This window comes from Gavia stellata, chromosome 5 (assembly GCF_030936135.1).
Source record: "Gavia stellata isolate bGavSte3 chromosome 5, bGavSte3.hap2, whole genome shotgun sequence".
Lineage (NCBI taxonomy): Eukaryota > Metazoa > Chordata > Aves > Gaviiformes > Gaviidae > Gavia > Gavia stellata.
This window is the reverse complement of record NC_082598.1, coordinates 36,669,519-36,684,163: the sequence shown is the minus strand read 5'-3', so window position 1 is coordinate 36,684,163 and position 14,645 is coordinate 36,669,519. Positions and strand designations below refer to the sequence as shown.

Below are 14,645 nucleotides of genomic sequence, written 5' to 3'. Positions count from 1 at the left end.
CTGTGCAGCTGCTTGTTGTAAATTCAAAACCTACATGAAGAAACCTACCTATAGGTTTTTGTAAGTGTTGTTTTTAGGTAGGTTTAACAGGGGCCTATTTAGTTTTTCAACAGAAGCATGGGTAATAAATCTGCCTGGAACTGAAGTTTCAATCAGTTAAAATAGACTACCCCTCTCTCACAAAACATTTCTACAAGAGAGAGACAAGATTCCTCCTATTCAGCAGGCAGGCAGAGAACTCATCTACAATGTTTAAAATTGCCTCCTCTGCATAACTTCTGAACCTGCATTTCCAATGCCTCAATCACTACTCTTATTACCTGGCTATACCCTATACAATGCTTTAGAGCAGCTTCTTTTCAACTTCAGGTGGGAAGGCAGATGGGGAAGGAAAGGGAAAGTAGTACTTTGAGAAAAAGAGACATAATTAAAGTTAAAATTAATTTGCAAAAGCTATCAGATCCTAAACAAATAATACACATAGAAAAGCATGATACCATTTAGGAAACAGTATTTAATTTAAGTTGAAAAAACCCCCAAATGTTTCTGGAAGTGAGCACCAATTTGCTAACACTGTTTATGCTACGCAATTTAAAGAGTTTTAAGTCTTGTTTTGCAAGCACCTTATTTACCATTCTATCTTCCTCTGATCTTAAAAAGACTGCCATAAGATAAAACATCAACAAAAATTTTTAACAATTTTGTAAAAGCCTGTTCCACAAAATTCAGAGTCAAGAGATATAAATTCACTATTCATTAACATATTTTAGCTAAAGTCTTGTAATTAACTCAAATTGACATTAAAGTTCAGAAACGAAATTTCTCCAGTACCACAAATCTAGGTTTCCACACAGATTAAATGTGGTACGCACGTAGCACAAAGCAAACCCACTCCAATTTATGGCCAGAAAGAGGAAAGCAGACTATTCAGAATGTAGACTTCCTTTTGCACTGATTCTTACAGCCCAAAATATGCCCCAACAGCTCCCCCCTTAGGGAGCTGCAGAAAAAGAAATTTTAGAAGACTGGTCCCTTAATTGCTCAGCTTCAAGGTCAGCAATACAAAATCTGTTTTGAAACAGCTACTGTGTTGATATTAATTGCTTTACCTAATACTCCATATAAAACATTATAAAATGATCAGGAAAAAATTGACTGTATTCTAACTATGCTTCCTAATTGTATGTAAAAAATGAAATGGCTGTTATCCACAGTTTATGCCCCAGGTTATAAAAACAGTTTAGGTTAGTTTGTAACCTAAACTTTAAGAACTCAAGTTAAGAAGAAATGTATGATGACACTACTATTGTATTGCCATAATTAGTAAATATATCACATTCTGAATCTCCTTCCTATTGGCAAAGATATGAAACCAAACTATTTACAAAAACTGTTTCTTTTCTCTGCCCCTTCAGCAAAGTGAAATGTAGCACCAAATAGATCTGATGAGTGATCTGACCTTTCTTCAGTCTCCTCTTCCTAATTTTTCGAGATACTCAGAGCACTATTTTCAAATTGCCTGTGCTTCAACTACTCAAGTTTGCATTTCTAACACAGCCATACTATTTTTTACTTCTAATAATAGACATATCTAACTTTGAGACAGTTCATTATGCCACACACAGTAGTGAACAGTAATTCAGATTTAAGAGTGGTATTCCATACTAACATTGCATATAAATTACAGATAAAAACCATGAACTGAAAAATTACAAGGTGAAATTCTTTTAGTGAGGGAAGTAAAACTCTTTGGTGAGCATAGAGACAATGCACGGAATCTGTTTCTTTGCATTAAAATCCTGCCGAGTTGAACAGGACTCGTACTCTGCCACTCTGCGATTTACACGAGTTAAAATCTGCATGAGTTCAAGTTTCCTTGCGTTTTCCTTCAGCATTTTACACAGTGACTGAATAAACCAGGAGCCTTCAGCTGAATTCCTCCAGGAGTAATAGCCTGTGGAAGAGAGAGATATCAAATTGATCAGATGTAGCAGCCTCTGATACAGGACAGGAGAGCAATTAGGGGAACAATACATTGTTTCCGATAGCAATCAGTGTTTTAAAATAAAAACTTAAAACCACTAAGCAACAAAATTAGATTTGGTAATCTCCCCAAATTCCAACTCAAAAGATTTTTCTAATCCTGTCATCTTTTCTAATCTAAGAAAACTTTAAGTAGGTAGAAAATCAAAAGGCAGGAAAACTATCTGCTGCTGCAACAGTCTCAGCCATTAATCAGCTACTACTTCTTTATAGAGTGCACCTATACGAAGAAGAGATGACAGTACAGATGGAGCCAAGATGCGAAATGAATCTCAGCGTCACTATCTTCAGGACTACATGCATGAATTAAAGATTGGAACCTACTTCTACTAACTGATAACATAAAGGACATACTAAGGGCTCTGCCACTACTGATTTTGCTTAAGGAGGCAATGAAAATAGAGTCGATAGGCAAATAATATGCTGGTGTTTATCACCCACTTCTGTATATGCATCTAAAGATATCCGATTGTTCTGTTCTCTCAGAACTAATAATACCTTTTACTTCCTGCTGTAAATTATTTGCACAACTCAGATTAACTGAATTTATAGCAGATGAACATTAGAGGGTTTGCTAGTGGGAAAGATTTATATCCAGGGTTTGTTGGGTTTTTTTGTAGTAACTGAGAATAGCAACTACCTCAAAAAGAAATTAGATCAGGGGAGAAAAAACAACTTGAGGGAAGAAAATTCGTATTTCCTTGAAAGAGAACAAATGAAGTAGTCATCCACTAACTGGATACACCTGCAAATTGTCATTTACAATATCAATACAAGCTGATATATAGACACAATTTCAGGAACAAAAAATTCTTTGCAAGTCTCTCACCTGGAGCTGTAGAATATGCATACAGGAAGTCTGCTTCTACAGGTATTTTTTGACACACTGTTTCTTCTGATGCACTGTCTGCCTCAATACCGGAATCTAATTCTGTCCCTCTACAAGCCTATTTGGTGGAAAGAAGAATGGAAAATAAAAAATAAAGAAATAAAGGCAGTGATCATGATCAGAATACTATTTGGTTTTTTTTCTGTTTTAAAGATTATAATATTCCGATTAAAAAACTGCAAAAAACCCCAAGAATTTATATGTCACATTTCCATTAGACAGGCTCAGAAGAAAAGTAACTAGCATTTACTTAAATCAACTACACAGTTTGATTAAGATAGATATTCGTTCAAAAGTGCATTCAGAAACTCACTAAAATGCTGGCTAGTGTTCAGAAAGATTTTACTTAATCGATAGAATTAAGGTAATGCAATCTCAGCTATTACAAATGCTGCCTACCTCATATGGCAGACTGTACCACTTTCAGACCTGAAGAGAATCTTATTCTGAAAGTAATTCCATTTAAATCAATTTTAGAAATAATTAAATTTTTTTCAATAATAATTAACAGGAAACAATTTTTTTTAAAAGTATCCAGCTGATTTGATGATCATTATTCAGCTGTACATCACCTGAATGAAAAAGAGCTTGGGTTTTCCTGCTAAACTTCTGCACCTGTCACCTCTGAAAAGGCTTGTTAGTGCTTTCAGTTCAAGAGGGCCATCTGTACCATAGATGAATCCTTCATCACCATGGCTTAGCAATACGCAAACAAAACTGCTTCGCTTGCTGTGATCTTCTTCAGAAACTTGAAAGAAAAAAGAGAATTATCTTAACTTCTTGCATTCCCTAAAAGCTTTGAACATTTGATGCTTCCTATATGACAGAAGTCTTTAAGAACTAATCCCCATGTTTAGAAACATCCAACCAATTTTCATGCCTAAACAAAAAGAGACAGCCTACTTTACTTCAGGAGGCTGGACACAGAAAACCCCCAATTAAAGGCCAACCCTACCCATTCTAAGACATGGCCACAGAACTAGGCCAGGAACACCATGAGGAGACAAAGAGGGTATTCCCACAGTGTCTCAAAGTCTGAATGGTACACCTTGCTCATGCAGTAATGGTCAACAGTCTTGTGATCTGGGATTGGACTGATGGGAAGTTCTGAGTTTTAGGAAAGGATGGGCAAGTCTGACCTCTCTTTCCAATCAGAGATGCTTCAACTACTTGGATTACATGGGAACTGAATGTAGCATGAAAGTTGTTGCTGCTGCAGGGACCTAGGTACTAGCATTACTCCTCTCTTTCACTCTTGCAAGGTCCAGAAAGATTTTTTTAAGCCTCTGAATTTTGTACTTAAAGACATTTAAGCTTGATATAAAGTGTTTGTTGTTTTATATTTTTTTTCCATCTTGCGGTACGCAAAGAGCATAGAACAGATATTCTCTGATGTCTTTTGTTGCCTGACATTGTGGGGACGCACACTCAGGCATTTCTATGATCTATGGACAAGCACTGCATCTAGAAGAGTCAGGAAAGGCTGTTTTCTGGGAATCTCTAGTTAGGCTGCAGTCTGTCTATTTGGAGGCCTTATACCACAGGTAAGTCAGAGAATCTGACTTTTCACTTTCAGCTACTGTCAACAGACAGGCTGCAACTATACTAATAAATTAACCATGCCTGGGAGCATTCTCTGGTATAAACATTAGCTGGCACTAAAGAACCTACATCTATGTTAGCAAACACTTATATTTTTCAACAAAACAAAAAAACAAACAGGATTGCTGCAGGCTAACTGGTTGTTGGGAATAATCCCTGGAGCACTTTTACTGTTGAATTGTGACCTGGCACAGTCTATGAGAGTGCCAGTAGGCATGAGCCACAGTCACGCCAGAGAACCTTCCAACAGTTAACTAGAATAGACAGTGTTCCAGGGCTACAGATACCTCCAGGCACCATTTAATTTACTGGTCTAGATGTAGCCAAGTCCAAACAAAGCAGAACTAACACAAACAGTAGTATAAAGCTCTCACTTGACAGAAGGGTGTTTTGTTTCACGATTCAAACAAAACATGAGTTGTTTCTCTAAAAGAGTAATTCAGTCCACACACTTGCAGTTCTGGCCCCTTGATCAGAATACCTCTTGGGCCACACCACTAAGCATGTAGCACAGAACCCCTCTACCCAATTAAGCAGGTTTCTTTCCAACTCACAGAGCTTCAGTGATCCCATGGTCAGAATATATATCAGTCTGCATTTAAGTTTCAGCCTTTTGCCAGCCTTCTTTAGAAGATGAGAAAGGATACGGAGACAACAGTCATGGCACAAAAGATGGAGAGACAGCAAAGATGAATAAACATAGAAACTATGATGTACATGTCATCCTTTGCAATAAACCACCAGTAGGTGTGAAATATCTAAAAGAACCATGGAAGAAGAGATTTGAGGGCTAGAGATGTATTTGGAAACAGTGGTCAATTTAATACACACACTGAACATATTATTACTTACCATTTTTCAATAGTTTAAAAATGTCCCCGCATGAAAGATCATTGTTAATCTTTATTTTATATCCCAACTTCATAAAAACTTCTCTGACGCTTGCAGCATCCGCATCTGTACCCGAACGGGGTGACATACCTATACATAAGAGAAACGTATTATTTTTTATATGATATAGATGGCACGGTCTGATTGAAACAAATTCTTTTCTCACTTGTACCTGTATCAGTCTGGAGTATTATTCCATTATTCAAGATCCACTCTAATAGAAAAAACATTGCACTGTTACACATGCACACCATCTCCCTCTTTCTGTACCTATACTGTAGATTTATATTTTACTTATTTTTATATCTACCTATCTATATAAAGACATAGAAAAGGATTTTATTTACAAAACCGAAATCATGACTAAAAGGTAAGACAGACTTGTACTGCCTATCAATTTTTCTCCCCATTACGGCTATACCCTCTACGCATATTTGGAAGAATGCACTGAAACTTAATTTTAGATTGCAATCAAAATAGGTCTGCATATTTAATTTTGAAGAATAATACATGCCACTAATTTATCTGAATTAAGGAAAAAACTTTAAAATTTGAAAGTGGTACCGGTCTGTCTGTGGAAGTTCTTATTGTTTATTATTACACATTCTCCCATCTCTGGATAATCCATTCTGTAACTGTAGTCTGGCAGAATTCCAGAGTCCATAGACTTGCTAGCAGGTAGGTTCTTTCTGTACAGAAATCAGACAAACTTTAAGTGTTAATTTCTTATCTCTCTTCTCTAGTTTCAAAATAATACTAAAGTAAGGTTACTTCAGCAAAACCAGTGAAACTGTTAAAGTTTGCTACTTGTTCCCTAGAAGTGCCCTCAGCAAGTTTGCCAATGACACCAAGTGAAGTGGTGTGGTTGATACTCTAGAGAAGAGGGGTGCTGTCCAGAGGGACGTTGACAGGCTAGAGAGGTGGGCCTGTGTGAACCTCATGAAGTTCAACAAGGCCGAGTGCAAGGTCCTGCACATGGGTTGGGGCAATTCCAAACATGGATACAGGCTGGGCGATGAGTGGATTGAGAGCAGCCCTGAGGAGAAGGACTTGGGGGTATTGGTGGTTGAAAACCTGAATATGACCTGGCAATGTGTGCTTGCAGCCCGGAGAGCCAATCGCATCCTGGGCTGCATCAAAAGAAGCGTGACCAGCAGGTCAAGGGAGGTGATTCTCCCCCTCCACTCTGCTCTTGTGAGACACCACCTGGAGTAACTGTGTTCAGCTCTGGGGCCCCCAGCATAAAAAAGACATGGACCAGCTCGTGCAGGTCCAGAGGAGGACCATGAAGACGATCAGGGGGCTGGAGTACCTCCCCTATGAGGACAGGCTGAGAGAGTTGGGGTTGTTTAGCTTAGAGAAGAGAAGGCTCTGGGGAGACCTTATAGCAGCCTTCCAGTACTTAAAGGGGGCCTACAGGAAAGATGAGGAGGGACTCTATCAGGGAGCATAGCGATAGGACAAGGGGTAACGGTTTTAAACTGAAAGAGGGTAGATTTAGACTAGATATTAGAAAGAAATTCTTTACTATGAGGGTGGTGAGACACTGGAACAAGGTGCCCACAGAAGTTGTGGATGCCCCCTCCCTGAAAGTGTTCAAGGCCAGGTTGGACAGGGCTTTGAGCAACCTGATCTAGTGGAAGGTGTCCCTGCCCATGGAAGGGGGGTTGGAACTAGATGATCTTTAAGATCCATTCCAACTCAAACCATTCTATGATTCTAAGTTATATGGGCAATCAGTTGGTAGATCTAAGACTAGTGAAGACTGTACTTGCCCAGAGGTTAAAATAAATAAAACTGCTTTGTGTAGTTATGCTCCCAAATAAAACTTTTGCTTCAAGTTCAGTAAAATGTGCACATACACAAATAATTAAAAAAAAAGTAGAGAGTCATTTGTATTTGTAGTAATCTGCTGTGCAACTTGTAACAAATTTAAAATTGAAAGAATCAAGGAAGAACTGTGTCTAAAATGATAATGCCTCTGCACAGAGGAATATAAAAAAATACTTTAAGGAAACAAATGATTATATCAACAAGAAATCAGCTGAGTTTTTTTACTATCATCTTTTGAAAGCTGATAGGCAAGATCAGCTCTGAGATTGTAAATCTATTCTGAATTCTGACCAAAAGCCATATTACCATCGAATTTTCACAAGTAAACATTCAAAACCTAGAAAATGACCAAGACTCTATATGCAGCTGTAATTCTGCCTTAATGTGTGCACCAACTACACCACCACTCATGACTCTGAAACTGCTGTCAATTTTACTCAGTCCATATACGCTGAAGTCGGCATGGACTTTCTCACTTAAGGACACGGGTAAGTGGTTACAAGATTGGGGCCCGCTATCTTATTGTATTCTACAAATAAAAACTTTGTAATGCTCTTAAATCTAATTTTCATTGAAATACTAAAAAGAATGACTTCAGAAACAAATTAAGTTCCCAGAGAGAGTGTAATCTGATGATAGTGCTACACTAGCATAACAACTAGCTGTCACCAGGAAGAACAGGCCTGTGTTTCCTCCCTTCCAGCCCTGTAAGTTCCCCTTGCACTTGTGCTTCCACACGTGTAACTCTACCGCACGTCAGCTCAAGCAGCTGAACTGGCTACCACAGGTTTAGGTGAGCTCTAGAAGCAGTTCAAGGAAAGAGGTGAACATTTAGCCCAGGGCTGTTTCAAGAACTGTTAACCACTTGACAATAGTGTTAAGCCAAGTCTAACTGCACCTCAAGTGTTTTGCTTTTTAGTTCCTTGTACATACACGGGCCTGTTCTGTCAGAGACTGTGTATTTTCAAAGCCAGTACAACATCTCTAAGAGTTGTTTATGATTATTACAATTTACCATAATTGAAACTTTTCCTTTTAGCATTATTTCTTCTATGGTTCTCGCCTTCTGTTACAGCACAAGATTCCTCAAGACTTAAATTGAAGACTTAAACCAAAAGTACCTCACCCTTTGGAACCAGGAATAGATTTTGCATCTGTCAGATCTTCCCCCGAATATGGTCCATCTCCTATGTCTGCCATTTTGGCTCTTAATTATCAGCTTAAAAACAAAGAAAATAAAAATATATGAGTTAATTTTTATATGAAATTGTATCTTCAGATTGCTTAATTTTTGTTAGGTCTCCTTAAAACCTTATGCAATCAGGGAGCAATTTTTAGAATTATAGAGAAAACAGGAACGTTCAAAGGGGATATTCACACAGGATAACTTTAGCTTAGGAGTATTAGTGTTGGCAGGCAAAAATTAGCATTTCTGAGTAATCCCTACATATCTTATATTTGAAAAAGGAACATGAAATACTTCTATAAATTACTGCATTCTAAAACAACTCTGGGAAAAATAGTGTGCAGATCCCTATGACCAAATGATTAAAACATCTGTAAAAAGCAGGATAAGAGACAAAAAAATTGAAAACAATCTTCAAAATACTGTAATGTCCCTACATGCATTAGTAGCATTTTAGTATTATGAATATTGTATCATATATGGATCCTTCCATCTCAGTAAGAGAGAAATCTAGATCCAAAACGAAGCAATACAAGTTATCGGATATGTGCAAAGACTAACATAGAAGATTACATTTTGGCTCATAGTATTTTGAGAAATAAATACTTGTTCTGCATTCCGTTTCAAATGAAACAACACTGCATCCAGTCCCAATTGGTGTATGTGAAGGCAACTACAATATAAATAACATAAAACCACAACAATATAACTTTAAATAGTTTATGAAATGAACTCTACTCTGTGGTCTGCTATTTACTTTTGATTAGAACACAGGACAAGAAATGATCAATGATACTAAGCCAGAAATGAATTTAAAAAGCAATAACCTCCCTCCCAATTACTCTGTGTGTACTCATGGAACACATTACCACAAGTTACCTTTAACCCAGGATTCAGAAAAGGATTAAGCATCATAAAGTTAAATTGCCAGATAGGACGAAGTAATAAATGTGAAATAAATGCTTAGACCTCAAGAGACAAACAAGACACTACAAGGCAAGAATTTTAAAGATATTTATAAATAGGGATGTACAAATAACCAGACCAAGTGGTAAGATTTGCGGAAGTAAGATATGACAAAGATTCTTATTTAAGGCTTAGGTTCTTTGGTGGCAAACTATATTTGCCATCTTACACCATCATATTATTATTAAGTCTCTTAACTTCATATCTATACTCTAGCTAGTACATCATGAACATCCATTTTCTGTGGCAATAATTACTGATGCATCAGAAGTACTAATCTGGGTATATATAACCCTCTTTCCTTCTTTCTTTAAAGACATTTACTTACATTTTTAGTGACTTCAAAAGATCTTCAAGGTTAGTCTGAATACTGAGCACTGATGTAATAAAGAAATCTTCTGGCTCACAAAATTGTTCCAGACTTGAGAACTGTATCTGTAAATTAACAGCACACAGGAAATTTCCTGAAAACCAAATTACAAAAGTATCAAATAAGCTTTATATTTTAGAAATAAGAGTTCTAAAATACATTTTTGCTTTATATTTTAGAAATTTACTTTAAAGACAGTATCATGGGGCAGGAACTACATCTACAATGCTGAACTTGCCTATCTAGCACCATGATCTGGATTCATTCATCCTAACTTCAAAGTCTAATTCCTTAAAGGTTCCCTATGTGAAAAAAGACAAGCACTTCCAAAGGGTAATTCAAGTACCTAAAACCTGTGGCATGACAGTGACCCAACCCTATGTCTTACCATTGGGCAGGGAGCATTAGCATTGACAAGAAAGTCTAGTCTAGAATGACAATTGGTGTGTCCACCCAGCTGTAACTGAAAAGCAAAGCTCCTGATCCCTGTGAAGTGGAAAGAATGGCTTTCATTGACGAGAATGCTAGAAGTTCCCCTGCTCCAGCAAAGCCCAGCTTCCAGGAGTTTCTATGCCTCTTTCAACCCTGTCCCTACCACAATCATTCTTGGCTGATTCCCAGCTTTCCCGAGCTCTCAGACTGACACTTTCAAACAAAACTTTATTTTGTAGGAAAACATCCAACCAGACTGATCCACAATCCTGATGCAACTCATGCTGTTCCTTCTTCTGGAGAAGCACTATGTGCAGAAACACAACCCAAACTCTTCACTGTGGCTGGGATTAATAGGAGAGACAAGGAAAAGGTTAGCTTTCTTCCTTGTTTGTTCTTTGTCTGCCAACAGTAATGAAGAACCACATCATATAAAAAAAGCACAGTATCATGTACAACTCCATTGTTGAAACTATCCAGCAGGTGTACTGAGAGCAGTGTAGCCACAAGAGCATGGAATTCAGCTTCTGCTAGAAGCCCAGCTGTTTATCCCAGCTGCCTGGCACTGTGAAGATCTGCAGTGCCAGCGCTGCAAGCACCTGAACCAGCTAGCGTAAACTAGTAAATATGTACCTATGTGAGCTGTGGCCACCTCCTGTCTATCATATGAGCAAGCCTGGGCTACCAATAACTACTTGGACAAAGACTCAGCTAAAGTATAGGGAAAGCTAACAACTCTCTGGCCAACAGATGAGACCTCAGAATCATTAGGGAGGGTAACTGGATCATTAAGCTGCCTTGGGTTGACACCAGGTGTGCTCCAAACGAACTGTTGCATCCCATTAGGGACTGCTTTTAGTAAGCTGGTGGGAATAACACTGGTGAACAGCAGCACACTTAAGTAGGCAGACTGGAGACCTAACAGACTGGGACCACTGAATGCTTCTGTAACACAAATATTAAAGCATGCTGCAAACAATAAGAAAGATCTTCAACATTTAAGTGACCTTAAGTTAAGTCTTATCTCCTTGACCCTTCTGCAACCTTAAAACTTTAAAACTGCTGTCCTTGACCCAATGCCAAAGAAACAATTAAATTTGAAGAAGTAACTCGCAAAACCTACAATTACAATGAACTACAGTACTTTGTTTCTGAAAAATGTAGAAGGCATTTTGTAATACTGTATCATAAAAATATTTCTTACTAAAGCCTTTGCAAGCCTAGCTCACAGCCTACAGTTTCAATTGTTTAATGAAGTGTTAGAGCTTACCGCATTCTACTGCATCACGACTGGAGCTTGTCTAAGTCTTTACAGAAGCTAGAGAGAGAGTGAAGAAAAACTGGGTCTAATACATTTAAAATATGTGTGCTTTATCTGCAGAATAGAATTTGTAAACTCACATTTAATATCCACCAATTTCTGAGCACCTTAACGCACCAAGTCACCTGCACTTCTTTAAAGAACAAAAGACATCCACAAAGAGATATCTGTTTTGTTGCTCGGCACTCAAATGCACGTTTTAATCAGCAGTATGTTTTCTGCTCTAAAGCACTAGTCAGGGTAACAGCAATGCTCTCTGGAGGATGGTGCTGATTCTCACAGACTACTAAGAATTGCCTCATCTTAGTTTAGGTAATGCAATAATGTCATGTTCTGTCAGGCAGAATACACATTTCCCTGTAGAGGATGATCTCACACTGCTAGGGATAGGGGAAAAAATAGTAATCAGGACAATGCATTAAGAATTTAATTAAAAACAGTTATTCTGCTCCTTGATATTTTCTCTGAAAGCTTAGGTAAGAAAAACTTTCAATGGTAAGGAAACTTAAAAAACAAGTAGCTGAAGTGAGCAACAGCGTTTTTCTAATCTAGCAGAATATGTCTGTAGGTTTTAGGATGCTTATTTTACAATATTTTATTTGAGGGGAAAAAAAAGGTTTTTTAAAAACCCTGTGAGACAGAGATAGCGGATATAAAGATGATGCTATAATGATCTTTACAGGTACTAAGTAGTAAAAAATAAACTGGTTCAAAAAGATCCAAAAGTATGCTCAGCAAGCTACCAAAAATGACCAAAGTCTCTCTGTACAGCAATAAAAGCAAAAATACTTTTTGCCTTATATAAATGCAGTTGTTCCAATGCTTTTCTTTTGATAGGAAAATGATAAATAAAACAACATTTTTACTCCATTCCAGCCTGGATTTACTTACTCTACCTGGACCTAATGAAAATAAATTCACGTCATCATATATCACCACTGCAATAAGAATCATCAGGTTTCTTTTTAAAACAATATTTATTTCAATTGTGATCCAACAAAGCAAATTAATGATATAGTGATAAAAATAATACCAAAGCTTCTCAGACAGGGAAGGAAGCAAATAACTGAATTGTCTCGAGTTACCAACTGTATCTTGAAATATTCAAACAACAGGAGACAAGACAACACATGCTCAGTATATGTCAGCTGCTACAAAACAATGATTGTAGCAGTATTAAAATACATGTCCAAAACAAGAATCAGTATCATAAAACATGTCCTTAAAGATTAGAAAAGGGCACAGTTTTCCATGTCACATGACTGGAAGAGAAAATGTCAAGCATTCAAAGCAGGTATTTTACATACATAAATATAGGCACGGAACATTGTGTTACTAATGCAGATATGCAAAATTAATAATTTTCCATTCTACAATGTATAATGATAATTGATAATTATCTAATTACTAATGGAAGGAAAATACAGAAGCTGACTGTATGAAAAAAACCAAAAACATCTGATATGTACCACTGTATTTTCTGTGTGGCATTATACTACTATTAAATACTGATACTATTAAATACTACTAGTACTATTGAAGGAAGCATGCCAACATCGTGACAACCCTTCACATTCCTTCGTGTCTGGATGAGGTCTTTGGAACGCACTGACATTGGGCCAGCACTCTGATCTTCTGAAGGCAAACGTGCTTTTAGTGAATCAGCATTAATCTGCTAAACCAGCAAGACCTGAATTTATTCTGCGAGTAGATGGGACTCTCGCTTATTAATTCACCTATAGCCATTAACCACATCACCACCATAACAGGTAACAGCCTTGTCAGGCTCCTTAATGCTAAGGGCAAGGTGTGTTATTTTCATATCTACCAGCTGACGAGAGGCAGCTAATTAAAGGACAGAATTACCAGTTGGAGGGTAAAAGATAAGATTACCAGCGCTATCCTTCAACCTAGCAGGGAACAGACTGACAACACCTTGGACAGGGCCTTCTACACGCCGTAAGAAGTTAGTGACAGTGCCTGTGAGGGTCTCAAGTACGCTTCCCCTGCACTGGCAGGATCAGTACAATAGAGGCAAGCATCCGTGCCACCGCCCCTGTGACCCTCATCTTGGGACGATGCCTCTCGGCTGTCGCACACTCACTCTTTGTTAGCAACCGGGTCGCTGCAGAGCCATTTTCTAGATGAGGTTTAACCCGCTGTCTCCAAAGCCTTATTTTGGTAGATCCAAATGCAGTTTCAGGCCCTATGTTTCCAGTTATTTAACAGTCTATCGGAGGGACACCGGAAAGCAGTTTAAAATTATAGCACTTCTTTCCCTTTTTTCCCCCTCTTTTGTTTAGTCAGCTTCTCCACAAAAACAGGCCTACATTAGCAAACAGCCTGCCCCATGCTTCTGGATAACTAAGATAACTTCATAACTAAGGCCCCGCGCTCTCCCTCCGGGGAGGGGGATGCGGCGAGCGCTGGGTCGGCGCCGCTGCCGGTCCCCTCCCGCCGCGCCCGGGAGGCACAGCGCTGCGGCGGGCGGAGGGGGGACATCCGCCCCCAGCAACGAACCGCCCCGCCGCCGCCGCGCCTGCTGTGGCAGCAGCCCCGCGGGCAGCCAGGGGAGCGGGAAGGCGGCGCTGTGAGCCGGGCCCGCTCCGGGCGAGCCGCGGCTCCCCTCCCGGCCCGGGCGTGGGGAGGCTCCCACTCCCCTCAGCCGGCTCCCCGCGGGAGCGTTGCGGGCGGCCGCCGCCGCCGGACCGAGACCCCCGCGGAGCCCGAGAGCCACAGCCGGCCCCGGGCGGGCGCCAGCCGGCCCCACCCCACCGCTTTGTTCGGCCCAGCCGCCGAGGCCGCAGCCCGGCACCCCCGCTGCCGCCACCACCCACCGGCTGTGCCGCCTGCCCGCTCCACCGGCGCCGCACTCTGACCTGCCTTCCCCGGGGCTCGGCTCGGTGCGGCGCGGAGGGAGGAGCGCCCGCGTACGCCACCGCCTCGCGGCCCCTCTGGCTCCTCCCTGCGCGGGGCGGGGGAACCCGTCCGCCCGCCCGCCTCCGCGGCATGTAGTTCAAACACCGAGGGCGGCGGCGCGCGGGCTGTGGCGGTGAGTCGGTGTCGGCGGGAGTTGCTCCCCCCCGCCCCCCTCGAGGCCGTTCCCCGCCGT

General features: G+C 40.0%; 1 protein-coding gene across 3 annotated transcripts; it reads right to left on the bottom strand.

Moving 5' to 3' along the window:
* Nucleotides 1–494: 494 nt before the first annotated feature.
* Nucleotides 495–14,431, bottom strand: CASP3 (caspase 3). Of its 3 annotated transcripts, none has more exons than XM_059817469.1 (8): nucleotides 14,413–14,431; nucleotides 9,739–9,845; nucleotides 8,385–8,477; nucleotides 5,990–6,114; nucleotides 5,387–5,515; nucleotides 3,505–3,680; nucleotides 2,873–2,990; nucleotides 495–1,954 (listed from the first exon to the last, which is right to left on the bottom strand). In XM_059817469.1, exons 3-8 carry the CDS (start codon nucleotides 8,456–8,458, stop codon nucleotides 1,728–1,730), a joined length of 849 nt encoding a protein of 282 aa, XP_059673452.1. In that variant the 5' UTR covers nucleotides 8,459–8,477; nucleotides 9,739–9,845; nucleotides 14,413–14,431; the 3' UTR covers nucleotides 495–1,727. The 3 variants fall into 3 exon arrangements, with proteins under 3 accessions (XP_059673452.1, XP_059673453.1, XP_059673450.1); XM_059817470.1 differs by lacking the exon at nucleotides 14,413–14,431 and adding an exon at nucleotides 14,371–14,410; XM_059817467.1 differs by lacking the exon at nucleotides 14,413–14,431 and adding an exon at nucleotides 14,371–14,400 and having other exon boundaries at nucleotides 9,739–9,874.
* Between the last annotated feature and the right edge of the window lie 214 nt (nucleotides 14,432–14,645).

Bases quoted from the DNA above. Each gene is read 5' to 3' on its own strand.
- CASP3 (XM_059817469.1), bottom strand. From the start codon at position 8,458: ATGGCAGACATAGGAGATGGACCATATTCGGGGGAAGATCTGACAGAT. The intron at 6,115-8,384 runs GTGAGGTACTTT...ATTTCTGTACAG, and splicing joins TCTATTCCTGGTTCCAAAGG to AAAGAACCTACCTGCTAGCA. The intron at 3,681-5,386 runs GTAAGTAATAAT...TTTTCTTTCAAG, and splicing joins TTTTAAACTATTGAAAAATG to TTTCTGAAGAAGATCACAGC.